The sequence below is a fragment of the Salmo trutta genome, chromosome 1 (assembly GCF_901001165.1).
Source record: "Salmo trutta chromosome 1, fSalTru1.1, whole genome shotgun sequence".
Classification (NCBI taxonomy): domain Eukaryota; kingdom Metazoa; phylum Chordata; class Actinopteri; order Salmoniformes; family Salmonidae; genus Salmo; species Salmo trutta.
In genome coordinates, this window is record NC_042957.1 from 58,736,165 (window position 1) to 58,763,105 (window position 26,941).

Consider the following 26,941-nt stretch of genomic DNA (forward strand, 5'->3'; position numbering starts at 1 on the left):
ATTTGGACCCCGCCGCAGGGTTTGTTGTCAGCTTTTGAAAGGACACCAGCAAGAGAATCTTTATAGCTCAAACTGGGAGAACTGGGCGTCCTGGGTTTCTGGGAAAGTCCGCTGGCTGGATCGCCGCGCTCTGAGCAGTCCGGACACATCGGTAGGTGCTGGTCAACGGCGCCATGTTTCGGAGGAGGAAGGTGAGAGTGCGTCGATGCGAAGCATGAGGCTTTCACTGGGTTACTACAGCTGACTGTGTTGTTGTGTTGGCCTCTGCAGGGGGGTGTTATAAGCAGGGGTGGAGAGGAGGACACAGTGGGGTGGTGTCCTCGGGGCGATCACGTGTACATACGGTGGCAGCTCTGCTTTTTGCTGCAAACATGCTGCTGCCTCTGGTGGAACGCCATCATTAGAGAAAGAGCGAGAGAGGGAGATAGTAGAAAGAGAGAGAGAGTAGAACGAGAGAGGGAGAGAGGGAGAGAAGGAGAGCGAGAGAGAGAGAGAGCGAGAAAGAGAGGATAAGTGTGGCTACAGCCCTGCCCACACAGATAACACCACCACACGCGCGTGGGTAAACACACACCCACCCTTCGGCTCCCTCCGCACTCACATACGATGCACTCACACATGTGTGCATCAATTCTTCCACTCATCCACCCTCTGGACCCCAACCCTGAAAAACATCCAAAGATGCATCAGCCCTCCACAAACACACCTACCGAACACACCTCCACAAACACCCACACACTATTATCAGACACCCTGTACCCACACACTATTATCAGACATCCTGTACCCACACACTATTATCAGACATCCTGTACCCACACACTATTATCAGACATCCTGTACCCACACACTATTATCAGACATCCTGTACCCACACACTATTATCAGACATCCTGTACCCACACACTATTATCAGACATCCTGTACCCACACACTATTATCAGACATCCTGTACCCACACACTATTATCAGACATCCTGTACCCACACACTATTATCAGACATCCTGTACCCACACACTATTATCAGACATCCTGTACCCACACACTATTATCAGACATCCTGTACCCACACACTATTATCAGACATCCTGTACCCACACACTATTATCAGACATCCTGTACCCACACACTATTATCAGACATCCTGTACCCACACACTATTATCAGACATCCTGTACCCACACCGCTCTGAATTGTCATTACGCTAACACACACCCACACTGTCAGACAGTATTGTATGCACATACACACCTCCCTAAACCACATAGTCTCTCTCTCACACACACACACACACACACACACACACACACACACACACACACACACACACACACACACACACACACACACACACACACACACACACACACACACACACACACACACACACACACACACACACACAGACCAAAGCTCTAAAGCTCATAAACACACATGTGGGGCTAGAGAGGCTGTTCATTGGTTGTGTTTTTCTCCCTCCTCCTCCTCTTTTCCTCCAACTTTCCTCCTAATAATAATTAGCCTTCTAGTTATCATTACTAAGCCATTTCCCTCAGACCCTGCCCCCTCTCCTCTCTCTTTATCCTCTCCTCCCTCATTCAAAACCCTCTCTCTCTCCCTCTCTCTCTCTCTCACACTCCCTCTCTCTCTCTGTCTCTTTCTATCTCTCTGAAGAGGGAAGAGGGAGGCATGCTGATTGAATGTGTAAATAAATCCCCACCTCTTCCATCTCTCAACTGAACTCAAGGGGGCTTTATTGGCATGGGGAACATATGTTGACATTGCTAAAGCACTCTCTCTCGCTGTCTTCCGCTGGCTCCATCCATGTGTTGTCTCAGTAGTTTTCAGTATGGACAGTAAGGAGACACAAGGCTCCTCGCTGCATCCTCCCCCTGCCGTCAACCTCCAGACTCGGGTGACAGCAGTTTAACCATAGGCTAGCCTCGTCACGCTGCTAGGACTACGACCAACTGCCTCCACCCCCTCCCCCCACTCCACACCTCCCCCTGCGTTCTCCCCAGCCCCCTACTCACCCCCCACCCCCGTGACGCGTCTCCACTCGACTCACCACGTCAGGCAGGCAGCAGGCTATGAGAGGCAGCCTCAGTTGCAGGAGCAGGGTTTCCCCGTGAGGAGCAGAGAGAGGAGCAGGAGGAGAAGAAGTGTTGTGTGATGATGGAGGCAGCCAGCTTTGACACCGAGGAGAGCTTTGACGTTGACGATGCCTCCTGTCTCTCCCAACAGAACCCGGGGAACAATTCACCAGCCAAGAGGCAGAACAAGGAGATCAAGGAGACCAAGATAACAGTGAGTACCCTGGAGCTCCAAACCCAGAACCTCTCCATCTCACTACCCATCTCTCTCTGTCTCCCTCTCTCTTTCTCTCTCTTTCTCTCTGTGTTGTTCTCACTCTCTATCTCTCTCTGTGTCTCCCTCACTCTCTCTTTCTCTCTGTGTTGTTCTCACTCTCTATCTCTCTCTGTTTCTCTCTCTCTATCTCTCTCTGTCTGTCTCTATTGTTTCCTTTCTCTCCCAGAGCAGCAGAAGCCTCAGACTGTGTTTAGGATACAGATCTTGTGCACCAATATCACCAGGGAGAAACAGCAGATGTGACTGAATGTTTATTTTTAGCTAGGATTATTCCCTTTCGAGATAATTGAACAGAAGAAAGAAGATAATGTTTTACCTGACAATAGGCTAGATGTTTGTGTATTTCATCCGACCATCGGCCAACGTTAAAATGTACTGCACCTACCCACTATGCTACAGTGTGTCCGTGTAGCAGTGTAGTCTCTGTGTTTGGCTGCAGATCACTGTGGAGTAATGGGGGAACCCACAGTGCAGGAACACTGCCACCACACCAAACAGCCTATTGGATAGAACATCAGTCTTAATCAGTGGGGTTTCCACAGGTCAACTGCTAATCTTTTTCTCATGGACTGTACTGTGTCTACTCCCTTCTATCAGTCTTGTGTGTTTGGGACTGAGGCTTGCACAAGCTGCATTTACACACAGGAGATGCGTCCTCAAGAAATGAAGAGTTTCAGATTTCTCTCAGTTCACAGAAGCTGTCGCAGACTTTGAGTAAGAATAGGTATCCCATGCAGCAAAGTCTTTTTATTTTAATCATTCACTTTAAATGTATGATGGGCTTTGATTTTCTCTTGAAAAGCACAAGACCTTTGTAGCTGGCAGTTGACATCAGTGGGTATATTTAGAGTATATTTCTCTCTGACAGGTCCAGAATCTGACGAGCCCTCTGAGTCTTCTTCTCTAGAAGACATAGAAATATATTATATGAGTGTAATGCTTCATCCCTCCCGTCCCCCAATGGAGCCGACATCTAGCTGCAAGACAATACCGTTCACCCAGGACTGCATTCACCAGAACACAACATCAGCACTTCCACATTACAGCCATGATTATAATTCCGTTCTACTCTCCATCAACAACAGCTAATGAAAACATTTACATCACACAAGCAGCTTGAATTCCTACTCCCACGTATCCATAACTAGCATTCATTAAACTCATTATACTCAGAAATATATAAACTCATTTCTAGCAAATTAGGGATTTGTGTGGACCACATGTAACCAGATTTATATAAAACATCCCTCAGAGTGTTTAAGTTGTTCTGACACTGGACCTTGTGGTTATGTAACCTATGGGTCTATAATGAGGAATGTAGGAGGAGATGGGGAGTGCTGGGCTGAGGGCTGACAGACAGTTCTGTGTGTGCCCAGTGTTGGTTCTGCTCGGTGGGCTCGCTGACCTGCTCCAGCCACGGGAGCTGTCAGTCTGCCTATTGTGAAGCCCCACCAACCTGCACAGAGAGATGCAGCAAGGCCAGTTTCCATGGTTACAAAAGCAATAGCACACTGATTAATGGCGCTGAAATGGAAAACACTGCCATAGGAAACACTGGAGCCATTCAGAAAACGAATTGAATTGATATTGTGGAAAAATAGAAAACAAATATTTTTTTATATGTAGATCTGCTGTTGTTCACCTCAATCCTCAGCGTACTATCCAATCCTACATAAGCCATGATGGTTACTGTGCTTTACTAGTCTGTACACATCCTGAACATTTAACCATGATGTCATGTCTTCTGTTGAAATATGAATGGATCAAGCACTGAATATCTCAGAAAAGGAGACCGCTAGATTAGGCTACATTCATTCCATTATAATGCAGTTTTATACTTTGCGGTGTAAAGAGAAATCGCATGAATGGGTAATTGGTCTGTGATAATTGATATTCATGGCTTTGTTCAGTGACTCATTTGTTGCATAGAAGAAGTGGTGTTGTGTAATTATTATTTATTACCTTTATTTAAGTAGGCAAGTCAGTTAAGAACAAATTCTTATTTTCAATGACACCCTAAGAACAGTGGGTTAACTGCCTTGTTCAGAACAACAGATTTTTACTTTGTCAGCTCGGGGATTTGATCTTGCATACTTTCGGTTACTAGTCCAACGCTCTAACCACTAGGCTACCTGCCGCCCCAGGTAGCCTGATGGAATAATGGGAGGTTGTAGTCGTTGATGCTGAGTGTGGTGTTCATCATGGTGTCAGTCCAGGAAGGTGTTTTTCTGTTGTGCCATGATGCATGTTGCGTCACGCGACCTGTCTTCCAGCTGTCATGGACAGATGAACAACTTTAACGTCCACCACTGGAGCATGTCTCAGATCCCATATGGGATGGATCATGGCCCCTCCATTAGAGACATTATGGGATTGTGCCTTTACAGCAAAAGTAATTTGTCGCTTAGCAACAGTGGCTAAGCACCCTACAGTCTCAGTGTGTGTGTGTGTGTGTGCGCGTGTGTGTGTGTATGTGCCGGGGGAAGAGTTATTTTCTGATAGTGTTAGCTAAGGTGGCAAGAGATTTATGTGTTGACACCCTGTGTATGTCTTTAAGCATGGGTTATTTTCTGTGTTTTATGTCTTTAAGCATGGGTTATTTTCTGTGTTTTATGTCTTTAAGCATGGGTTATATTCTGTGTTTTATGTCTTTAAGTGTAATAGGGCCTGTGTGTAGCTGGTGTAGCTGGCGCAGGACAGCACATATGAGTAATAAACGTAATTTACTCAAATATTCACAAATACAACACAATAAATCGAGCCCACAATAACAGACCATTACAAACAAACAATCACTCACAAACAACCATGGGGGAACAGAGGGTTAAATAATGAACAAGTAATTGGGGGATTGAAACCAGGTGTGTAAAACAAGGACAAAACAAATGGAAAATGAAAAGTGGATCGGCGATGGCTAGAAGGCCGGTGACGTCGACCGCTGAACACCGCCCGAACAAGGAGAAGGACTGACTTCGGGCAGAAGTCGTGACATTAAGCATGGGTTATATTTATGTGTTTTATGTCTTTAAAACCTCTTGCATCGCCAAATATCCAATGGAAGAACGTGGCGCGAAATACAAATACCTCAAAAATGCAATAATTTAAATTTTTCAACCATACGACTATTTTACACTATTTGAAAGATAAGACTCTCGTTAATCCAACCACATTGTCCGATTTCAAAAAGGCTTTACAGCGAAAGCAAAACGTTAGATTATGTTAGGACAGTACACAGCCAAAAATAATCACACAGCCATTTTCAAAGCAAGCATATATGTCACAAAAACCCAAAACACAGCTAAATGCAGCACTAACCTTTGATGATCTTCATCAGATGACACTCCTAGGACATTATGTTATACAATACATGCATGTTTTGTTGAATCAAGTTCATATTTATATAAAAAAAACAGCTTTTTACATTAGCATGTGATGTTCAGAACTAGCATTCCCACCCAAAACTTCCGGTGAAATTACTAAATTACTCATCATAAACGTTGACAAAATACATAACAATTATTTTAAGAATTATAGATACAGAACTCCTTTATGCAATCGCTATGGCAGATTTTAAAATAGCTTTTCGGCGAAAGCACATTTTGCAATATTCTGAGTACATAGCTCAGCCATCACAGGCTAGCTATTCAGACACCCGCCAACTTCGGGGCTCACTAAACTCAGAATTACTATTAGAAAAATTGTATTACCTTTGCTGTTCTTCGTCAGAATGCACTCCCAGGACTGCTACTTCCACAACAAATGTTGTTTTTGTTCCAAATAATCCATAGTTATGTCCAAATACCCCCGTTTTGTTTGTGCGTTCAGGTCACTATCCAAATGGTAACGTGCGAGCGCATTTTCCCAGACAAAAAAATTCACAATGTTCCATTACCGTACTTAGAAGCATGTCAAACGCTGTTTAAAATCAATTTTTATGCTATTTTTCTCGAAAAATAGCGATAATATTCCAACCGGACAATGCTGTATTCATTCAAAAAGGAAGAGAAAAAATGGCGAGGTCTCGTGAACGCACATCTCCAATCTCTTTGTCACCAGGCAGTCCACAAACTGAGCTGCTATTATCTGCCCAGAGACAGGAGACGCCTCAATCTGGTTTCTGAAGGCTTTAGAGAGCCAATGGAAGCCTTACAAAGTGTCACGTAACAGCTCAGATACTGTAGTTTTGATAGAGAAGCAACAGAAGGACTACAAATTCGCAGACAGGCCACTTCCTGCTTAGAATATTCTCAGGTTTTTGCCTGCCATATGAGTTCTGTTATACTCACAGACACCATTCAAACAGTTTTAGAAACTTTAGAGTGTTTTCTATCCAAATCTACTAATAATATGCATATTCTCGTTTCTGGGCAAGAGTAGTAACCAGTTTAAATCGGGTATGTTTTTTATCCGGCCGTGAAAATACTGCCCCCTATCCCAGACAGGTTAAGCATGGGTTATTTTCTGTGTTTTATGTTCTTTAAGCATGGGTTATATTCTGTGTTTTATGTCTTTAAGCATGGGTTATATTCTGTGTTTTATGTCTTTAAGCATGGGTTATATTCTGTGTTTTATGTCTTTAAGCATGGGTTATATTCTGTGTTTTATGTCTTTAAGCATGGGTTATTTTCCATGCTGTTAGTGATATTTGTGTCTATTCAGCAGAGCTAAACCATTCCAATGTGTGAGGTCCAGCTCACAATTTTTAAACGTCCAGGCAATAAATGAACCTTTCTACATTTGCCTCAGCATTTAGGGTAGAAATGACTGTATAATGAATGCAGGTAGAGGACAGAATGTCCCTCTGGTTAACTTGGCAAACTGGCACTTGTCAACACTGTCTGCTGTTGGGGGTAAGTGTAATTAGTCTGTTCTAAACTACAGGAATGACCATACATCATGTGAATCATTCATAAGCTATGACCCTGCCTGCCTCTCTTAGAATCTCCATAACACTGTCAGGCTGAACCATAACACCCTCGATTTGCTGACTGTCCAAAAACATCAACTACTCTAAACCACACAGAGTGCCAACAGTGCCATACAATTCTCCCTGATTTTCCCAGAGGTAATGAATATGATTCTCTGAGTCCTAACAGTGTAGCACCCCACTAAGAGCCCATAAAAGAGTAGTGAGCTACAGAGACAGCCATGCTGCAGATAAATGGTCTCATTTTCTGGAGGAGGTGAGCAGGAGATAAACAACAGCAGTGATAGATGGCGGGTCAGTGTGATGGAAAATCTGGTGTCCGTGACAATCAGTCTGATCTCTCAGGCAGAAAATGAACATAGTGACTGGGCTCCACCAACTATGTAAATCCAGTTGCGTAGTGTTAGAAAGAGTCTACGACACTTCTATGTGTGTGTTTCTACTACTGCATCTCATGTGGTGTGTGGAAGCATGCATATTATGCAGATGTGTGTGTGTGTGTGTGTGTGTGTGTGTGTGTGTGTGTGTGTGTGTGTGTGTGTGTGTGTGTGTGTGTGTGTGTGTGAGTGTGAGTGTGAGTGTGTGTGTGTGTGTGTGTGTGTGTGTGTGTGTGTGTGTGTGTGTGTGTGTGTGTGTGTGTGTGTGTGTGTGTGTGTGATTGATGCACCTCCTTTTTCTTGCCTGTCTGTATGTGGGTGTTAGTGTGTACATATTAGATGTCCAGGGGTCATTGATAGAACTGCTTTCAAGCAGGAGTTGGAGATCTCTGCAGACGGCTGGTTGCCTTCAGGAAAGAATGGAGCTCGTGTTAAGATTTATTACAGAATAGCTTTAAGGGCTTGCTTCCACTGTTTGACTTCTCTAAATCTCTCCCTAATTCTAAATAGTTTCAACTCCCAATAGGCTCAATGATTTGCAACACAAAGCTTCAAACAATGTCATAGTTACATAAGCAAATATGGTAATCAGCTAGTAGAAATCTGCACAGTGTTTTTTCCTTGTCGTGTGCTTTAGCCAAGCAGTGAACATGTAATACATATTTGTGCATCTGAGATTCAGCATGTCTGGATGTCCATGTAGTCTTCTGGGACATCATTGGCAGTATGGCATAGATAGAGGACATGTTGTTGTGCCAGCAGGGAGAGGTTACAGATGGTGAACATTACATAATTGCAGTCCTCTAAGGGTAATTGAAGACGCTGTGGACCAGAGTGTGTATTCAGTCTGAGTGCTGGGTGTGTTTAGCTGTGACTCCACTCCACAGTGGTTTGGGTTGTTGTTGGTTGTTTCCACTGTATCACTGATTGTAGGTCTTTCTCTACGTTATGATGTTGTTTTAGTTTATCACAAATAAGTGCAAGGATCATAAGGCCAGGACTGGACAGTTTGTGCTCTTTCTTCCACCCCCCCCTTTTCTCTCCCTCTTTCTCTGTCCCTCTCCCCTCCATCTGTCCCCCTCCATTTCTCCCCTCCCTCTCCCTCCATCTCCACCACCGAGGGTTCTCTGGATCATCATCTTGATGACCAACACCCCCTGAGAGTATTTACTCATTCCTGACATTTACTCCCATCCTCATGACAGACACAAACCGAGCCTCCATGTCCCGTCTCCAAATGAGAAGCTTCTATGCACATCTCCCACAAATGACACCTTTGATGTCTGCTCTAACCATCGCGTTTCTCCCACATTCATTCCTGAGAGTTGAAGGCAATTAGTCTCTTATGCTCCTCCTCCTCCTTTCTTTCTTCCTCTCCCTCTGATGTCTCACAGAAACCTCTCTCACTTGTCTCTCACTCTCTTGAATTCGTCTCACTATTTTTTTGCATTCAGATCAACTGCGTCACCTTCCCGCTGCCCAGTGTGACGCCAGATCAGCCAGAGCAGCAGCTACTGAAGCCCAATGAGTGGAGCTACTGTGACTACTTCTGGGTAAGATAGCGCCTGACACCTCTAAACCACTATCCAGCTCATAGAATAAGATCCCTACTTCCTATGTTTATAGGAATCTCAGCCCTGTTACATATGACTTTGAATCCAATAGGGTAGATTTTGTCTGTCATATTAACGCCAACTCATGTGTCTACAAACATGATTGTAACAGAAGCCTCTTTTCACTGAACTGTGATTTGGATGGTTGTTCTTGATCCACTGAGTCATGTTCTCAGTGGCTGTCTGTATTTCTGTGGCATAATAGGCTCCACTCAGCCAAAGCTCAAGCCCATTGTGTGAAATGAATCTGTCACCTCTGGTTCACGTGGGGCTACCACATCACTCCCTGTCCTATCCACATCCTGTTTCACATAGTGGGATGTGCTGCTCCTTGTTCAACCCTTAGACACACACACACACACACACACACACACACACACACACACACACACACACACACACACACACACACACAGACAGACACACAGACACACACACACACAGACACACACACACACACACACACACACACACACACACACACTCATAACTCACAGGCAAATGACGAACACACCCATGTGCGCATGCACGCCTTGACACATAAATTTGTAGTTCTCTGACTCATACACTCATCCACACACACACACTCCCAAACACCCCTCACCACTCACACACACTCAATGTCATTTTCTCCATGAAATGAAGTCTGTGGCTGTATTGGTCTGCGTGTGTGATTGATGCTCCATCCTCTCCCTCAGACTGACAAGAAGGACCCCCAGGGGACCCCCTCTGTGGGCGGCTTTGAGGTGCTGCTGCAGAAACAGCTCAAGGGCAAACAGATGCAGAAAGAGATGGCTGAGTTCGTCCGGGAGAGGTAACACAACGTAGTCAGCTTGGAAGGGGTCAGTGGTACTGTGTATTTTGTGTGTTGGGAAATGTTATTGATTCTCTTTATCGTATCTTTTTGATCGTAATCTTATTTGGACTGTTTGTCGTGTCTTATCAGGGTGAAACAGGGTTCTCTTGTCTTTATCATTATGTTATTGTAGAGCATGAGTTATTTTGTCCTTGACAACTTGGCTCCACTCTATAGAATCTATTCATATATTTACATTATATTTATTTAGCAGACGCTCTTCTCCAGTGAGCCTTGCAGGAGCAATTAGGGTTAAGTGCCTTGCTCAAGGGCACATCGACAGATTTTTCACCTAGTCGACTTGGGGACTGGCCCAACACTCTTGACCGCCAGGCTAGCAGGTATATCATCCCCATGCACATTTGAATTCAGATAAATGCGTTGTACCGTACTAGATTTATAACGTTAAGTTGTAGACGTACATAAAGTGGACATCCTAAACATATGCTTTCATAGGCTTCAGCGTAGCAAGAGGCCCCATTTTGCACCCACAACAAAAGTTCCCATTGACTCAATAGACTTGAGAATTAAGTGGACTTTCACTTTTTCCCCTGACTGTATTCACACTTCATTGGTTCAGTGAGACAGCTGACCTGATGTCAGATTCTGGCCATATCCATTTATTTGGAATGGCCTTAGTGACCTCCCGTAGAGGACAGGTTTACTCAGATGTGTATGGTTAATGGGTATTTGTGGGATAATTGAATGTCACAGAAATATGGCTGGCCTTTCTGAGTTGCCCTCAGGGTGGCAATGAGTAAATAGCCTCACATCATTCCCATCTCTGGCCTTTCCACAGGAAAGTGCATTAACTCATATCCAGGCTGTTGTTACAGGATATTGTTTGATATCTTCTCAGCACAGAATAATAGGCTTCTGCCTTTGAACATCATAGTGGCCACAGTGCCACTATGTCTTTGGGTGTCGGTGATATACTGGAGGACAGTGTTTCCATGCCCCAATGCTCCTCTGAAACTCTGTCAGCTTTAAAAAAATATATCCTCTATTGGTCTTCCCTGGAGTCCCATACTTTCGAGCCCCATGGCTGTCTTTGTCTATCGCAGGATAAAGATTGAAGATGAATACTCTAAGAACCTCTCCAAGCTCTCCCAGAGCCCCTTGGCTGCTCAGGAGGAGGGGTGAGTGAGTTAACAGAATAGATTTCTATTCGTTCTATATTCTTCACCATATACCTGTTTGCTACTTGGGTGTTTTCCCATCCGTTCTATCCAGTTTGGTTGATGTCTCTTGTTTGATCCCATTCCAGAACCCTTGGGGAAGCTTGGGCCCAGCTGAAGAGGAGTTGTCATGACGAGGCTGAAGTCCACCTCAAGTTCTCCAACAAGGTAGCCTACTGTCTTGCTCTAAGATACTGTGGATGTTATAGATTGCATGTACTGTAACAGACCAAGAAAATTCTAAAATCTCGATGTGAACCGACAGAAGTGGACAACATCCTTGCTTCACTCATACCCTCAATAACATTATAAGATGTATTTTCTATGAGCCCTTAGAGAAGGCTTAGTTGGCAATCAGTTTATTTATGTGTTCCTTTGGTCAATCCAAGGTCTCTATGGCCACGTCCTGGGGTGTTTGTTTACCTCACCCTGCTCTGACATGGGCAAAGAACAAAGAGGGGGGGAGCTTACAGCAGCAATTACCAGTGAAGAAAAAAATTCTACTGGGTCTTAAGAATGCTTAAAATAAAGCAGAGGCTTTATATAGCCTCCATTGTCTGACTAATTAGTGGTGTCTTCTGATGAGCTCCAGGCTGCGGACATGCAGCACGCCATGATCCCCTCTCCTCTGAGCTCGGAGACACCCCGGCTGATGGGATGGGGTTAGGTAACGTGTGGAAGAGTGAGAAATCCTCTTGAAAATATAGTGGCCTAAGGGCACTTTTCATGACTATTTGTATCCATGCTTTATGCAGCTAGGTCACATATATCCTGTATAGGCCTACCAGGACTCTAAATCGGTGTATTTATATAGTAGTTAGATAGGCAGGTACAGTGTAGTTACACATGATTACATATCAATTACAACTGTAATAACTGTACCTCTTCAGCTCCAGTGTGAGGTGGAGAAGCCCCTGCTGACATTCAGAGACAACTTCAAGAAGGAGTTGAAGAAGTACGATCACCACATCATAGACCTCAGGAAGCAGCTAGCCAGCCGCTATGCAGGCGTGGAGAAGGTATGGACCATTCTAAACCAAAGCATCCTATAATCCTTGTCCTACAATTCAGGTTTTCCCAGAGAAGCTTTAAATGATCCAAAGTGTATGTCAGAAGAAGTGGTTTAGGGATGATCTGACTACACCACAGCATTATTCTGTTGGACTATGGAAACCATTCAACCTATTATAAGATGAACTGTTTTTTTGCTCAGGAAAAACCTGTTGCTTTTTGTCGCCTATCTTTCTCCCCATCGTAATCATATAGACTAGATTAATCAATCGATTGACTTCATACGATCATAACGTCCTGTTCGTTTTATTTTAGTTGGCATCCATTAAACACAGGAGATTTTGTGGGTTTACGGTCCGTGCCTGCCAAGTGCTGTGTTTACATTTCCAACAGTGTTACATCATGACATTGGAGAATTGCCTCAACAGACGAAGATGAAGGAAGATCCTGTGATGTGAAATAAGAATAGATTAAGGGATGAGGCCGGGATTTGAGTGGGGAAATAGGTAGCCGACATGAAAGGGCTGCAATGACTGTGGTAATAGCTGTAGGTTCAGTAGATCTGGGGATTAGCATGAAATTACTCATATTGTTTCTGTATTCACACTGCTGCTTGGGTTGCTGTAGGCCCGTAAAGCCCTGGCAGACCGGCAGAAAGATCTGGAGGTGAAGACCCAGCAGCTGGACATCAAGCACATGAACAAACACGAGGAGGACATCAAGAAGGCCCGGCGGAAATCCACACAAGCAGGTCAGGGGTTAAACACACAGTGTATGTGTATGTGTATGTGTATGTGTATGTGTATGTGTATGTGTATGTGTATGTGTATGTGTATGTGTATGTGTATGTGTATGTGTATGTGTATGTGTATGTGTATGTGTAGAGCAGCCGCACGTCACAGTTCCATAAAACACCAGCATAGCGGTGCCGATTCTACCCCCAGAGAGGAGAGAACATGCACCCAAAGCATGCTGCATTCTCAGGTGTGCTTTTTATTAACTTACCACAGTGTACTTCTAAAGGCGACAAATTGCCTCCTTTCAAATCTGAGCCGTTCAATTCACCCACAGCTGTGTTTCTTGATAAATCAGCCCTGTATCGCTGAGCAGCCACTTTTATTTTGCGTTAGCCGCTTTTGAGGCCACTCTTGCGTTGCACGCAAATTGCCTAACCTTGTGATGTTGTGCTGCCATTGTGTAAAGTTGTGGTGGTGTTTTCATCAGCAGCAAGAGGCATAGCCGACAGAGTGAGAACTCTGTTGAGGGAAGCACCCCCTGGCACAACACCAGAAAACATTGCAAAAGAGAGCCAGTAGTATTTCAACATGGAAACAAGTTTAATGATCTATTTTTGTGGTGGGATAATAAGTCGGCTGGGAGAGGACCATTACCCACAATCCCCAGGGCTAATCTTTTGGTCGCAGTGAACAAGGGTATCAATGGAGGACTTGTCCCATCCGGACCAGCCAGGCATCCCAAACAGTCAGATCTGGCAACATGGATCACATGGCCAGGCCTGTTGTGTAAATGGAGCAGAGACAAGGGTGTGGACAGTGCAGATATGTTTCACACGCTCAGGGTTCAGACTTGGGGGTGGATTCCCAGACTGTGTTGCCTAAGAAGACTATGTTTTCCCCAGCAGGAGACAGAGGGGGTGAGGTGGGGCTGTGCTGCAGTCAGATAGGGAATGTGGGGGAGTTCAGTCAGACATGGATGGGGTTTGAGAGCTCAGACAGGAGGCCGACAAGACTAAAGCTCACTGCCAACAGCAGCCTATAGTAATGTAATGATACTAAGCAATTAGCTTAGTCAAAATATTGAGCAACGTCTCTTCATTTATACTTAAAACCATCTGTTATACTGCAAGTATATTTTCCAGTGTTTTGTGTTGTACTGTGGATCTCAAAAACACTGCATTATCATGTGCTTAGGAGACAAACACATCTTGCTTTGCATTTATATTTGAATGTAGAATCATAGTGAATATGCTTAATTCAGATAACATGAGGCTATGATCAGCCATACAGTACAATGCCTGGGGCTCCCATTTCTCTGTATTCCAGATAATATGATGGTACAAATAGTTCTGGTGCCAAGATCGTAATTGCTTTTTCCTTACATATCTATGCACACACTTTAGAGGAAAAAGCCAGCATGAAAAAATAAATAAATAAAAGCCGGCATCTTGTTCATTCTCTCTCCACTCAGGTAATTAGTCTCAGTTCACAGCTCTAATCAATAGATCCCGTTAGGCACGCTTTAGATGAAGTCTTCCTTGTGTCTTTCACTTTTTCCAGGGGCAAATATCATTAAAAACCCTGGCCTCATTTCCATATAGATTGAGATGTGCTGTTATTGGAGAGGCTGGATTGTAAAATAACTTCCTCTGTAGTTTTGTTTTAGGTTGTTTCTTACACCCTTTCTACAGTAGGCCTTTGTAATATATGTCTAATAGATTGAGCTGAAATGTAGAAGAACGTTTCTAGGTCACATTTGCTCTGCACTTTTCTTCAACCCTATTGAACCAAGCTTTTATAGACTTAGCATCGGAGGTTAGCATCGGAGGTTAGCATCGGAGGTTAGCATCGGAGGTTAGCATCGGAGGTTAGAATCGGAGGTTAGAATCGGAGGTTAGCTGCGGAAGTTAGCATCGGAGGTTAGCATCGGAGGTTAGCATCAGAGGTTAGCATCGGAGGTTAGCATCGGAGGTTAGCATCGGAGGTTAGCATCGGAGGTTAGAATCGGAGGTTAGCTGCGGAAGTTAGCATCGGAGGTTAGCATCGGAGGTTAGCATCGGAGGTTAGCATCGGAGGTTAGCATCGGAGGTTAGAATCGGAGGTTAGCTGCGGAAGTTAGCATCGGAGGTTAGCATCGGAGGTTAGCATCAGAGGTTAGCCTTTGCATTACGTTGTATTGATAGAGATGTCCCACACTGCAACAGGCATTGTTACTGAGTGCCCTTTGCTGGAGACATAGGGACTGAGTTCATGCACACTTTTCCTCATGCATAAGTTCATTTAGGGACTACATTTAATGTAGTAAATACTTCAAGGCTGTAGTACTTCATCTTTAACTACCTCAATTTAACTGCACAGGTATACCAGAAACTTAATGTTGATTTGTTGAGTATTACCTCCTTGTCCAATACACTGTGTTGAATGACCACACTGAATCTGTTCTCTACAGGTGATGACCTCATGCACAATGTGGACCTGTACAACCGGGCCCAGTCCAAGTGGTTTGAGGAGATGGTCACCACAAGCCTGGTAAAACAATTGAACTAACTCTTCATGGTCTCATTGTTGATAACAAACAATAAGATGAGCATGTTCATCGTTAACTTTGTTTTGCAAGTGAGGTTGATTCCTTGTCTATTTATTTCCCTCTGTTCTTCAGGAGCTGGAGAGACTTGAGGTTGAGAGGGTGGAGATGATACGACAAAATTTACGCCAGTACACAACGCTGCGACATGAAACTGACATGTTCAACCAAAGTGTGAGCCATGTGTCCATTTCACTTACAGTACAAGTGGCTGTTCCCTTGAGTCAGCCTTACAGAACATGTGGCTGTTTGCTGGAGTCAGACAACCAATCTGTCAGTCATGACAGCCTGGACTCAAGGGTAGAATACGGTCACCATAACAGACCTAGACGTAACATAGTAAAAATACATCTGGGACACCCCAATTAGCATGAAATGTAACGTTTCGTATGGTATGTGTTAATTTGTAGATGTCCATCATCTATTTTGTATGATATGTTACAAATTACAATTCGTATAATATGTGATGAATTGCAATTTGTACAATATGTTACGAATTTGCCAAACGTATGATATGTTACCAATAATGTTAGCTAGGTGGCTAAGGCTAGGGGTTAGGGTTAGGGGTTAAGGTTATGGTTAAGGTTAGTTTTAGGAGTTAGGTTAAGGGTTAGATTAAGGTTAGAGGAAGGTTTAGCTAACATGCTAAGTCAGGGGTCTCCAACATTTTCTGACATGAGAACTACTTTTAAAAAATGAAACATGTCACGAGCTACTCATTTTTTTCTAGCTTTAAAATAGTCACTTTCTTCTCCTTTTTTATTTTTTTATTTTACCTTTATTTATACAGGTTTATTCTCATTGAGATAAATATCACTTTTCCAAGAGAGACCTGGTCCAATAGCAGCAAGGGGAACAACGTTTCAGACAAACCAAATGACATACACTCACGCAACATTAAACACAACTATAAACACACATACAGTACAACAAAAACATATTACATTTAAAAACACAAACATCTTGACTAAAAACAGCTGGCCTAAAAACAATTACACTCTTCTATAATATATACATCGATCAAGTGTTTGAACTCCGCCAACGAAACTAGATCATCACATTTTAAAATGTTCAAAAGAGAATTCCAGGACCACGGTGCTAAGTAACTAAAACTATTTCTACCATGACCTGTTCTAATTTTTGGTACTGTTAGAAGCAAATCAGAATGGGACCGTAATTGATACTTATTTACTGACCTAACTAAAAAAATCAGTGTATACCAGTGTTTAAGCCTACACAAGGTCAATGACGACCAGCCAACAGCACTGTAGAGATCACAATGATGTGTTAGACGTTTCTGATCTGTAATGAACCTGAGGGCTGCATGATACACTGAATCAAGTGCTCTCAGGGTAGTGGCTGAGGCCTGCATATATATAACATCACTAAAATCTAAAACCGACAGTAATGTACATTGTACCAGCTCCTTCCTTGCCTCAAAAGAAAAACAAGCCTTATGCCGGTAATAAAATCCTATTTTCAGCTATTTTTCTCTCCCCTCCAGCTCTTCCCTGGGACCTTAGTGTACAGGAGAAAGTAGTGCATTATGTTTTCTGTCAATATACCTGGTAAAAAAAAATGGTTAATAAACAAATCTAAAGGGGGCTCTATAAAATCCTAATTGTTTTATATTTTCCCAAATTATTTTCAGTTTTATTTTTCCTGGTTTAAGATTGTTTTGTTTTTTTTTATTTCAAAATGACACTTGTTCATAGAGAAACAACGACATTGGATGGAGTCCATGTCAATGCTTAAATCACATCAGAAGACTAATTTTTTTGGTCTGGAAGAAAACTACACGTTTAGATTTTTGAGTATAATTCCCCTTTAATTGTGCATCTGGCCCTTTAATTGCGCATCTAGAGAGTGAGGCAATGTGACATCGATTTTGCCGGTCTAGCAATGGTTCTGTACTACTGATGCTTATTTAATGGTAACGTTTGCAAATAATAGACACAAATTATATACTTACTCATCATATAGAGTACTTCTGTCAGGTAAGAAATTAATTGGCAGATATCGTGATAGGTTTGGCTTTTTAAGCGAATAGTTGCAAACCAATGGTGGGATAATGTCAATGCTGCGTTGATTAGATTGTAGATGGAAGCTTGCGGTCTCTGATACTTGTGAGATTTGTTTCTCAGTTTGCGGTGGAACGTGAAAAATGCATGTACTTTCAGAATTGTTGGCGAGCTACTCATAGGTGGGCTGCGAGATCGATCTGTTGGAGACCCCTGTGCTAAGTCGTTTCAAAGTATCTCAAAAGTAGTAAGTAGTTGCAAAGTTGCTAATGTTGTCTGTGATGAGATTCGAGTACGCAAACTTTGGATTGCTAGACGTTCGCGTTATACCCTTAACCTTCTGTCTTATGTAACCATGCCAAACGTAACATATCATACTCATTTGAGTGTCCCGTATTTACATTTACTATGTTACGTCTAGTCTGTAAGACCAGACTGGCCATGGTCAGCCTAGTTAATTGATGAGCAGTTTTTAACTATTATGTTAAATAATGAAATATACAACATAGGTTGCACTTTCTGATGATGACCTTCTTTTGGAGAGCATAGTGCTACAGTAAAACAAAATGGTCATCAGTGAAATAGGTCATTTGGAGTGTGTGGTGTATGTTGATTTTTCTTTTTAAAGCAGATCCTTTTAGTAAACAATTCTAGATCAAGTATCCCAATACAAAGGATTTGTGCAATGTACTCAGATCAACGTTTTGGCAAGCATGTTTGTTGTGAAAATGCTGGACAAACAGTTAAAAGGATTTCACCGCCTACAAACTCAAACACCATACCTCTGTCACCCCTTCACCAGCTGTTCTCATCCCCTGCTGGCTGCTTCACTGGGCCATACTAGAACAGGGAGAATGAACCCAGATGCTCTCATCATTTAGGAGGTGCGAACACCTGCAGATCTAACGAGACGTTTAGGGTCCCGTACCAAGGGTAGTGCCACTTTGGGTGATGGTGAAGGCCAATTACAGGTGGCACACTACTGATCAGCCTAATAAGGAGGTTGTCCTTTAGAAGGCCACTATAACAAGCTCAGCTGATACCTGCTGGCACACTTCTTTGCCTCCAGTTGTATTAGCAGAAGGCAGCTTGATGTGTCTCCAGAAATAGTAAGCTTAACCCTGTCCACTATGGATAGAAGTGTCTGTCTCTTCCCTCATTGTACTGTGTTCTGTATGAGCATCTAAGAGTTCTCTAAGCATTTACATTGTCTATGAGATGTGTCAGTGTTGGCTTCATGTGTGATGAAGGTCCATATGAGCCTGTGTGTGTGTGTGTGTGTGTGTGTGTGTGTGTGTGTGTGTGTGTGTGTGTGTGTGTGTGTGTGTGTGTGTGTGTGTGTGTGTGTGTGTGTGTGTGTGTTGGTTGGCAGACGGTGGAGCCAGTGGATCAGCTGCTTCAGAGTGTGGACCCAGCCAAAGACCGAGAGCTGTGGGTGCAGGAGCACAAGACCGGGGAGCTCCGCCCTGTGGACATGGACATATAGTCAACTACACTGACGTACCTCAAGCAGCCAGAGGCAACACCTCCACCTCCATACTGTCAGAATCCCAGGCCTCTCACAGAACATTCCAACTACAGCTACAGGTGCATGTATGTTCAGGATAAGGTGAGGCCTGTACATTCTGTCTATGATGACATCAGAATAGCACAATGTTATCACTGTGATAACTGGAGAAAAGTTAGCATTCCCAATGCAGTGCTTTTGAACCTACAATGGAAAAACAAGAGATAGATCAACAGTCCAAATACCAGCATGTTACAGTAATACAATGTTTGATAGTTTTACTCTGTATAATGAATGCCACTAAACAAGCTTAAACAATAATTTTGTTTTTTATCTGTTGTAAAATTAGAAGTTTACACGATTAAATACATACATTTGTATGTATTTGAGGAATAGATTGGATGCATTGTAAAACCTTAGAATTTTGGCATATAAATTGAACAACTAATTATTAACATTTCACTTTATTTTAGATACTGGAATATGAAACATTATGTGATATCCTAGATTAAATATGATATATTTTCATATTTACGCCCATTCATTTTACCTGTCAAGATATGCATGTTTTAGGAAAATATCTAACATTTACTGTATATGGTTAAGTGCATATTTGTGAAATATGTGAAGTATGATGGCTGTCTTGGCACTGTAGTACAATGTATATGGGATGTGTTTACAGAAAGTATATACTCCAAGTTACTGCACTCAATGAACAAGAGTGAATCAACTCATTAAGGTTTGTCATGAACATGAATTTATGTACAACAACCTCTCTCAAAGATGAATAGGGTAAGATGTTTAGGATTGTGAAACAGCATGTTTGTCACAAGTCACCTCATGTGGCAGATTGGAACAGTCTATTTTGGATCAGTGGTGAGATAATGATGACGACGATCCATGTTACAATGAACACCTTTTAGTGCCTCAAGGTTATAAACAGTACCTGGAATGTTCTTGATATATTCTATTCTGCATCAGTGTATATTTGTAGATACAAGCTAGATGTATTTTGCTGTTAACTGTTTGTGGCCTTGCACTTTCGGTCAACTAAATGTTTGTAACTTGTTGTTTGTCAATTAACTATAACAGGATAATAGTCAACAGATTCTAAAATCATTCATTTATTTTGCACGGGCACTTTGTGAGTCAACCATTGCTTACAGTTGGGAATTGCTATTTTGCATTTATCCTAAATACAGTACACTTTGTATATCCAAGAGGAGTGCTCAGTTGGAAGCTCCAAGTCACATTTTAATGACTCGCAAAGCTCATCAGAAAAAGTGGTCAGTGTTACTTGAACTGGAACCTGTACTTGTCCATACATTTCATACAGTATGCTATTAACAGATAAAAGCATAGCCTTTAGCCAACATATCCACCTAAACAAGCGTACATAATATAAAATACTGCATGTTTGTGTGTCTGTCTGTCAGTCTGTATTTTGCCGTCTGTTAGTTATTCTCGAAGTGTAACAAAGCAGGGATTTATTGTGTTTATGGACCATCTCCTCAAACTATCATTCCTTTCATATTCAAATGTGGATAATACATTCACTATGCCAAGACATGCATACAGAGAATACATCTATTCAGTATATACACTGCTCAAAAAAATAAAGGGAACACTTAAACAACACAATGTAACTCCAAGTCAATCACACTTCTGTGAAATCAAACTGTCCACTTAGGAAGCAACACTGATTGACAATAAATTTCACATGCAGTTGTGCAAATGGAATAGACAACAGGTGGAAATTATAGGCAATAAGCAAGACACCCCCAATAAAGGAGTGGTTCAGCAGGTGGTGACCACAGACCACTTCTCAGTTCCTATGCTTCCTGGCTGATGTTTTGGTCACTTTTGAATGCTGGCGGTGCTTTCACTCTAGTGGTAGCATGAGACGGAGTCTACAACCCACACAAGTGGCTCAGGTAGTGCAGCTCATCCAGGATGGCACATCAATGCGAGCTGTGACAAGAAGTTTGCTGTGTCTGTCAGCGTAGTGTCCAGAGCATGGAGGCACTACCAGGAGACAGGCCAGTACATCAGGAGACGTGGAGGAGGCCATAGGAGGGCATCAACCCAGCAGCAGGACCGCTACCTCCGCCTTAGTGCAAGGAGGAGCAGGAGGAGCACTGCCAGAGCACTGCAAAATGACCTCCAGCAGGCCACAAATGTGCATGTGTCTGCTCAAACGGTCAGAAACAGACTCCATGAGGGTGGTATGAGGGCCCGACGTCCACAGGTGGGGGTTGTGCTTACAGCCTAACACCGTGCAGGACGTTTGGCATTTGCCAGAGAATACCAAGATTGGCAAATTCTCCACTGGCGCCCTGTGCTCTTCACAGATGAAAGCAGGTTCACACTGAGCACGTGACAGACGTGACAGAGTCTGGAGATGCCGTGGAGAACGTTCTGCTGCCTGCAACATCCTCCAGCATGACCGGTTTGGCGGTGGGTCAGTCATGGTGTGGGGTGGCATTTCTTTGGGGGGCCGCACAGCCCTCCATGTGCTCGCCAGAGGTAGCCTGACTGCCATTAGGTACCGAGATGAGATCCTCAGACCCCTTGTGAGACCATATGCTGGTGCGGTTGGCCCTGGGTTCCTCCTAATGCAAGACAATGCTAGACCTCATGTGGCTGGAGTGTGTCAGCAGTTCCTGCAAGAAGAAGGCATTGATGCTATGGACTGGCCCGCCCGTTCCCCAGACCTGAATCCAATTGAGCACATCTGGGACATCATGTCTCGCTCCATCCACCAACGCCACGTTGCACCACAGACTGTGCAGGACTTGGCGGATGATTTAGTCCAGGTCTGGGAGGAGATCCCTCAGGAGACCATCCGCCACCTCATCAGGAGCATGCCCAGGCGTTGTAGGGAGGTCATACAGGCACGTGGAGGCCACACACACTACTGAGCCTCATTTTGACTTGTTTTAAGGACATTACATCAAAGTTGGATCAGCCTGTAGTGTGGTTTTCCACTTTAATTTTGAGTGTGACTCCAAATCCAGACCTCCATGGGTTGATAAATTGGATTTCCATTGATTATTTTTGTGTGATTTTGTTGTCAGCACATTCAACTATGTAAAGAAAAAAGTATTTAATAAGATTATTTCATTCATTCAGATCTAGGATGTGTTGTTTAAGTGTTCCCTTTATTTTTTTTAGCAGTATACATGCCTTATCCACATTGTTTCTCGATGAGAAAATATGAAAATACCACTGAAATGATTTGCATTATTCTATCCCAAACTAATACAGATTGAAATGTTGTACTTATTGTATAAGTTATCCTGCTACAGTATGTGTCAATGTTATATGTGTTATGGTAAAGTTCTTACATTAGAAGTTAATGTACTTAACTTAACCAGTCATTTTGTAGTAATGTTAATGTTGATTTAATTGCCTTTTGTTAACTGATTTCCATTTCTCATGTACATCAATTGAAATGTTTCCAATCTTTAAAGAAATGTCAAATCATTGGTGACCTTTGTCCAGACAATATACTGTAGAATGCTGTGTCTACAATAAATCATTTCCTTTGAAATACGATTTGACAAGACTTAAAAGGGTTTTGCTTCATTATCATATACTGGCTTACATACAGTTTGGCTTACTTCAAGTTCTGGGACATGTTTAAATGAATTGGATTCATCCCAATAAGCAGATGAAATTCAGTTTTATGACTCCGGCTTTTACAGTCAATCCCCTCCCCTCTGACTGTCTGTGGATTGGCCAGGGAGATCCAGGGAGATAGGCCAGGTGGGGGAATATTGACATGAAACCAGGCCATGCATTACTGGGAGCCAAATCAGGCTTTAGAGAGAGAACGAGTCAAGCCCTGTAATTCTGACCTTACAGCTTGGACAAGTTCAGTGCCAAGATGACATGATTGGAGTTAAAGCACATGTTCTGTAATGAATTATTTGACGTGTGTAATGTATGGAGCGGGCTGCTCCTCAATCTAGATCATCTTTAATATAGCAGATAGATTGTGGGTTCTATCAATGTAATTGTTTGCATCATATCCAATATAATTTTTTTTCTTCTTTATTATTTTCTCCTAACCCTACCACCCCTCTCCTAATTGGAGTAAACTAATGGACAACAATACTTCGACTTATACTTCCTGCTTATACAATACATTTTACAGACACAGTACATTATACCTTAGTTATCCCTCTTCCTTTAGTCCCACCCTTCAGCTACCCTTTAGTCCCTCCCATCTAGCTCTAGTTTTGATTTCTACTTGCCATATATTTTTCAACTGTGCTGTGGTGTTTCACAAAAGTTCTGAACCTTTCTATTCTCATAGTTTGAGGCTGCTCCTCAATCTCATTAACACTATTGAGCCATTCTTTTAGATTGCAATTATGGTAATTTAGTTATGTTTACTATTGTTCTTGTAAACAAAGACTGTTATTGTATTTGATACTGTAGTATGTCTCTTTAACAATATAAACCAACATAGGGTGTTTTATATGATCAAATTCAGGATGATACCATTTCAAAACAAAGTAACAACTCTACACACTTAAATACACGCTTATTGAAGGTCAATAAAAATGCAAACAAGAGAGAAATCTCATTCCCTCAGGACCAGGCAGACAATTTTTGAAAGCACATCTGTATTGCTCTTTTTAGAATGCATTGAATCTTTCAACAAAAATTGAATATTACATATCACATTTACTAATTTTCTCTACCTAAATCCCTTTAAAAACGTAGCTACCTGAAGTGACCAATCTGCATGTTCACTCAAAGCAGTATATATATTTATTCATTTAAATGTTTTTTAGAACCGCTTTATAATGTCTTTTTTCACAGTGTTTTTGTATTATATAGTTTCCAGCAGTCTCTGACAGCGTCAACAAAATGTCAACAATATTCAAGAAAAATACTCCTTTTCCTTTGTTCTACCAGTTGAATACTGTACATTGTATGAGGTTTCAGTCTTGCTAAGCACATTATAAGACACATTCTATAGACATGATTACCTTAATAAGAAACCTCTGCCAGGATGTTTCTAAACTGACCTTCACATACTAATAGGATTGATAGTAAGACAGGGATTGTTAACTTCAGCCTAATTCCCTTCATAAGGAGCTCCCCACTGGGCACAGATGTCAATTCAATGTTGGTTCGACATAATTTCATATAAATATCATGGAAACAACATTAATTCAACCAGTGTGTGCCCAGTGGGTCCTTTCCTGGTGACTTTCTCTTTATTAAACTAATGAACGCAAGTGAACACAGCAGCAGGCAACAGAATCTTGGAAACCATTATTTCATTACGAAATAGAAAAGAATAGCCATAATTCTAGAGCACGGAACAGTTATTTGAGTGGGAAGAAAAGTCCAGGTGGCTCATAGACAAACAGGTCATCCACCACAATGTGCGGTACTTCAATGTGTATGGCAATGTTGCCTAGCGCACAAAGAGCCCAGGTCTGGCAGGAGAGTTGTGTTTGTAAACAGTAAAGCTCTGAACAGTCTTATAGAATTCAAAAGAATGCTTTTGTCTGAAAGCTATTGTTTCTTCTCCTTCAGTTTGTCCTTGATTTTCTGGGGCTCATCATACTGAATCAACCGTAGGATGTCCTTGTTGTCCATCACTCCTTGAATGAATTCCCTCTCTGCAATCTTGTCTGGAAAGGAAACATAGAAAATGTCATTACTGAATCAGCATTATTATGGTTGTCTATTTAATGTGTCTAATTGTGCAAAACTCATTAGAAGTCTCTCATGCCAGAACTTCTCATCGTATCGCATTTACAAAATTCTACACAATCAAAATTACCATCTTCTTTCTTTCCAAAAAAGTCCCAGACTTTGTCTGCTCTCTTATCAGGTGTGTTCTCATCTTCAGGCAGGTCGTTTTGGTCTTCCTCAGGGATCATGTTAAATATTGACTGTAAAGCAATCAAACAATAAGGAAAAACATGTAACTTTCAAATGTAGATTAAATACTGAATTCAGCACATGCACTATAATAGCACAGTTCATGAAATGCAGACTACATGAAGATTGTTCTCCCATCATATTGTTACGGGATGACTGAATACGTAGAATATTAAACAATTCACCTTATCATTTCACAAATGTATGAAATAATATATGTTCTGCTTTTAATTTGATTCATCTTGTTGCACTTTTTGGTTGTAACTAAAATCTTTGTTTATGTCCATTTTGTATACTGTGTGGTTCAGTAACTACCACCACCACCACTGTGTCTACACACTAGAGGCAGAGAAATTGTTTGTTTTTGTACCTTAACAATCTCTTGGATCTCATTTTTGCTGATGGTTCCGTTTCCATCCACGTCGTAGAGGGCGAAGGCCCACTCGAGCTTCTGCAGGGTCTTGCCTCCGGAGGTAAGGTGCAGGGCCACAATGTACTCCTTAAAGTCCAGTTGACCATCTGCGTTGGTATCAAAGCTCCTAAAGACATGCCTTGCGTACTCAGTAGGGTCTGCATTAGGGAAGAAGCTGGCATAGATGCCCTCAAATTGCTCCTTGGTGATCCTGCCTGTGGGGCATTCCTTGAGGAAGGACTGGTACCAGACACACAGCTCGGCCTCGTTGTACTTAGTATTGGACTTCAGGTCCTCCAGAAGTTCCTTGGACAGTGCCCCACTCTTAGAATTCCCCATGCTGCAAAGAAACACTATGGTGAAGGGATAATATTGTTATTTTTCTTGTTTTGTGTGTACTACCTCTCTCACCTGACTTGGAGGAAACCTCCTGTTGGCTTCTTCCGGACTTGGTCTGACTCTCCTTCTCACCCTGACCACTTCACAATGTGCTGAACAGGATTATGGTCATCGCTACTTAAATACCAGACAAGCTGTCTTGAAGATAAAGAGGATAACTACGTCATACGAGGTTGACATATTTTCTAGGGTCCAATGAGGTAGTAGTGTGTGCATCATACAGGCACAATGACATCAAGCTTTGCATAATACAGGTTGATACAGTTTAAGATTAGCCAAGGATTAGATTGAGCTTTCTGGATGTAATATGTCCATTGTTGCCAAAATAACGATGTTACATGATTTCCATAAAAAAAATACTGATACTACCGTCCTATTTCACCTATTGTAGTTGACACTACAGTGATGTTCACTGACTTAACTTTTATTTTACCTTTATTTAACTACGCAAGTCAGTTAAGAACAAATTCTTATTTTCAATGACGGACTAGGAACAGTGGGTTAACTGCCTTGTTCAGGGGCCGAACGACAGATTTTTATCTTGTCAGCTCGGGGATTCAATCTTGCAACCTTTATTGTTACTAGTCCAACGCTCTAACCACTAGGCTACCTGCCGGCTACCTGGTTTGTGGTAAACAAGATATGTGAATGAGCAGGGTGAAAGGTGTGCAAGTTTCAGCCCACCTGTAGAGCAGGGTATTCGTGTCTGTGAAGCAGCTCGGGGCTGTCCCTGTAGCTAGCATAGGGAGATGAGATGAATTGTCTCTCCATTGTAACAGTCTCATGGCAGATTACTGGACCATCTGCTGTTTTAGTAATTGGACCTCAATGAATTCAGGAATTGAGCTGAGTAAGTGCTGTGCTGTGAGAGTGATGGCTTTACTCTGACAGCTCTGTCACAGCATCATACACTCCTCTACTAGAACTGGCTAATGCTCAGCGGAATTAGAAAAGTTGGCTAATTTAGATTAAATTCCTGAAAATGATGAATGTTTCCACAGAGTCTTTGCCAATATTGACACCCATATTAGATGACCC

The 26,941-nt window shown here is 42.4% G+C and overlaps 2 protein-coding genes across 4 annotated transcripts; one reads left to right on the top strand and one right to left on the bottom strand.

The window, feature by feature from the left end:
- On the top strand, nucleotides 1–20,305 carry LOC115202767 (growth arrest-specific protein 7). Of its 2 annotated transcripts, XM_029766811.1 has the most exons (11): nucleotides 1–191; nucleotides 2,246–2,308; nucleotides 9,130–9,228; nucleotides 9,987–10,102; nucleotides 11,209–11,283; nucleotides 11,412–11,490; nucleotides 12,213–12,341; nucleotides 12,961–13,084; nucleotides 15,520–15,599; nucleotides 15,730–15,828; nucleotides 19,048–20,305. In XM_029766811.1, the coding sequence occupies exons 1-11, from the start codon at nucleotides 174–176 to the stop codon at nucleotides 19,159–19,161; spliced, it is 996 nt and encodes a 331-aa protein (XP_029622671.1). In that variant the 5' UTR covers nucleotides 1–173; the 3' UTR covers nucleotides 19,162–20,305. The 2 variants fall into 2 exon arrangements, with proteins under 2 accessions (XP_029622671.1, XP_029622665.1); XM_029766805.1 differs by lacking the exon at nucleotides 1–191 and having other exon boundaries at nucleotides 2,093–2,308.
- A 3,327-nt stretch (nucleotides 20,306–23,632) lies between these two features.
- LOC115202794 (recoverin-like) lies at nucleotides 23,633–25,941 on the bottom strand. 2 transcript variants are annotated; one of them, XM_029766835.1, is made up of 4 exons: nucleotides 25,916–25,941; nucleotides 25,463–25,844; nucleotides 24,992–25,103; nucleotides 23,633–24,839 (listed from the first exon to the last, which is right to left on the bottom strand). In XM_029766835.1, exons 2-4 carry the CDS (start codon nucleotides 25,841–25,843, stop codon nucleotides 24,721–24,723), a joined length of 612 nt encoding a protein of 203 aa, XP_029622695.1. In that variant the 5' UTR covers nucleotide 25,844; nucleotides 25,916–25,941; the 3' UTR covers nucleotides 23,633–24,720. The 2 variants fall into 2 exon arrangements, with proteins under 2 accessions (XP_029622695.1, XP_029622687.1); XM_029766827.1 differs by having other exon boundaries at nucleotides 25,463–25,857; nucleotides 25,916–25,936.
- Between the last annotated feature and the right edge of the window lie 1,000 nt (nucleotides 25,942–26,941).

Bases quoted from the DNA above. Each gene is read 5' to 3' on its own strand.
- LOC115202767 (XM_029766805.1), top strand. From the start codon at position 2,174: ATGATGGAGGCAGCCAGCTTTGACACCGAGGAGAGCTTTGACGTTGAC. The intron at 13,085-15,519 runs GTCAGGGGTTAA...TGTTCTCTACAG, and splicing joins GCGGAAATCCACACAAGCAG to GTGATGACCTCATGCACAAT. The intron at 15,600-15,729 runs GTAAAACAATTG...TCTGTTCTTCAG, and splicing joins AGATGGTCACCACAAGCCTG to GAGCTGGAGAGACTTGAGGT.
- LOC115202794 (XM_029766835.1), bottom strand. From the start codon at position 25,843: ATGGGGAATTCTAAGAGTGGGGCACTGTCCAAGGAACTTCTGGAGGAC. The intron at 25,104-25,462 runs GTACAAAAACAA...ATTGCTTTACAG, and splicing joins AGATCCAAGAGATTGTTAAG to TCAATATTTAACATGATCCC. The intron at 24,840-24,991 runs GTAATTTTGATT...TTTCCTTTCCAG, and splicing joins TTTTGGAAAGAAAGAAGATG to ACAAGATTGCAGAGAGGGAA.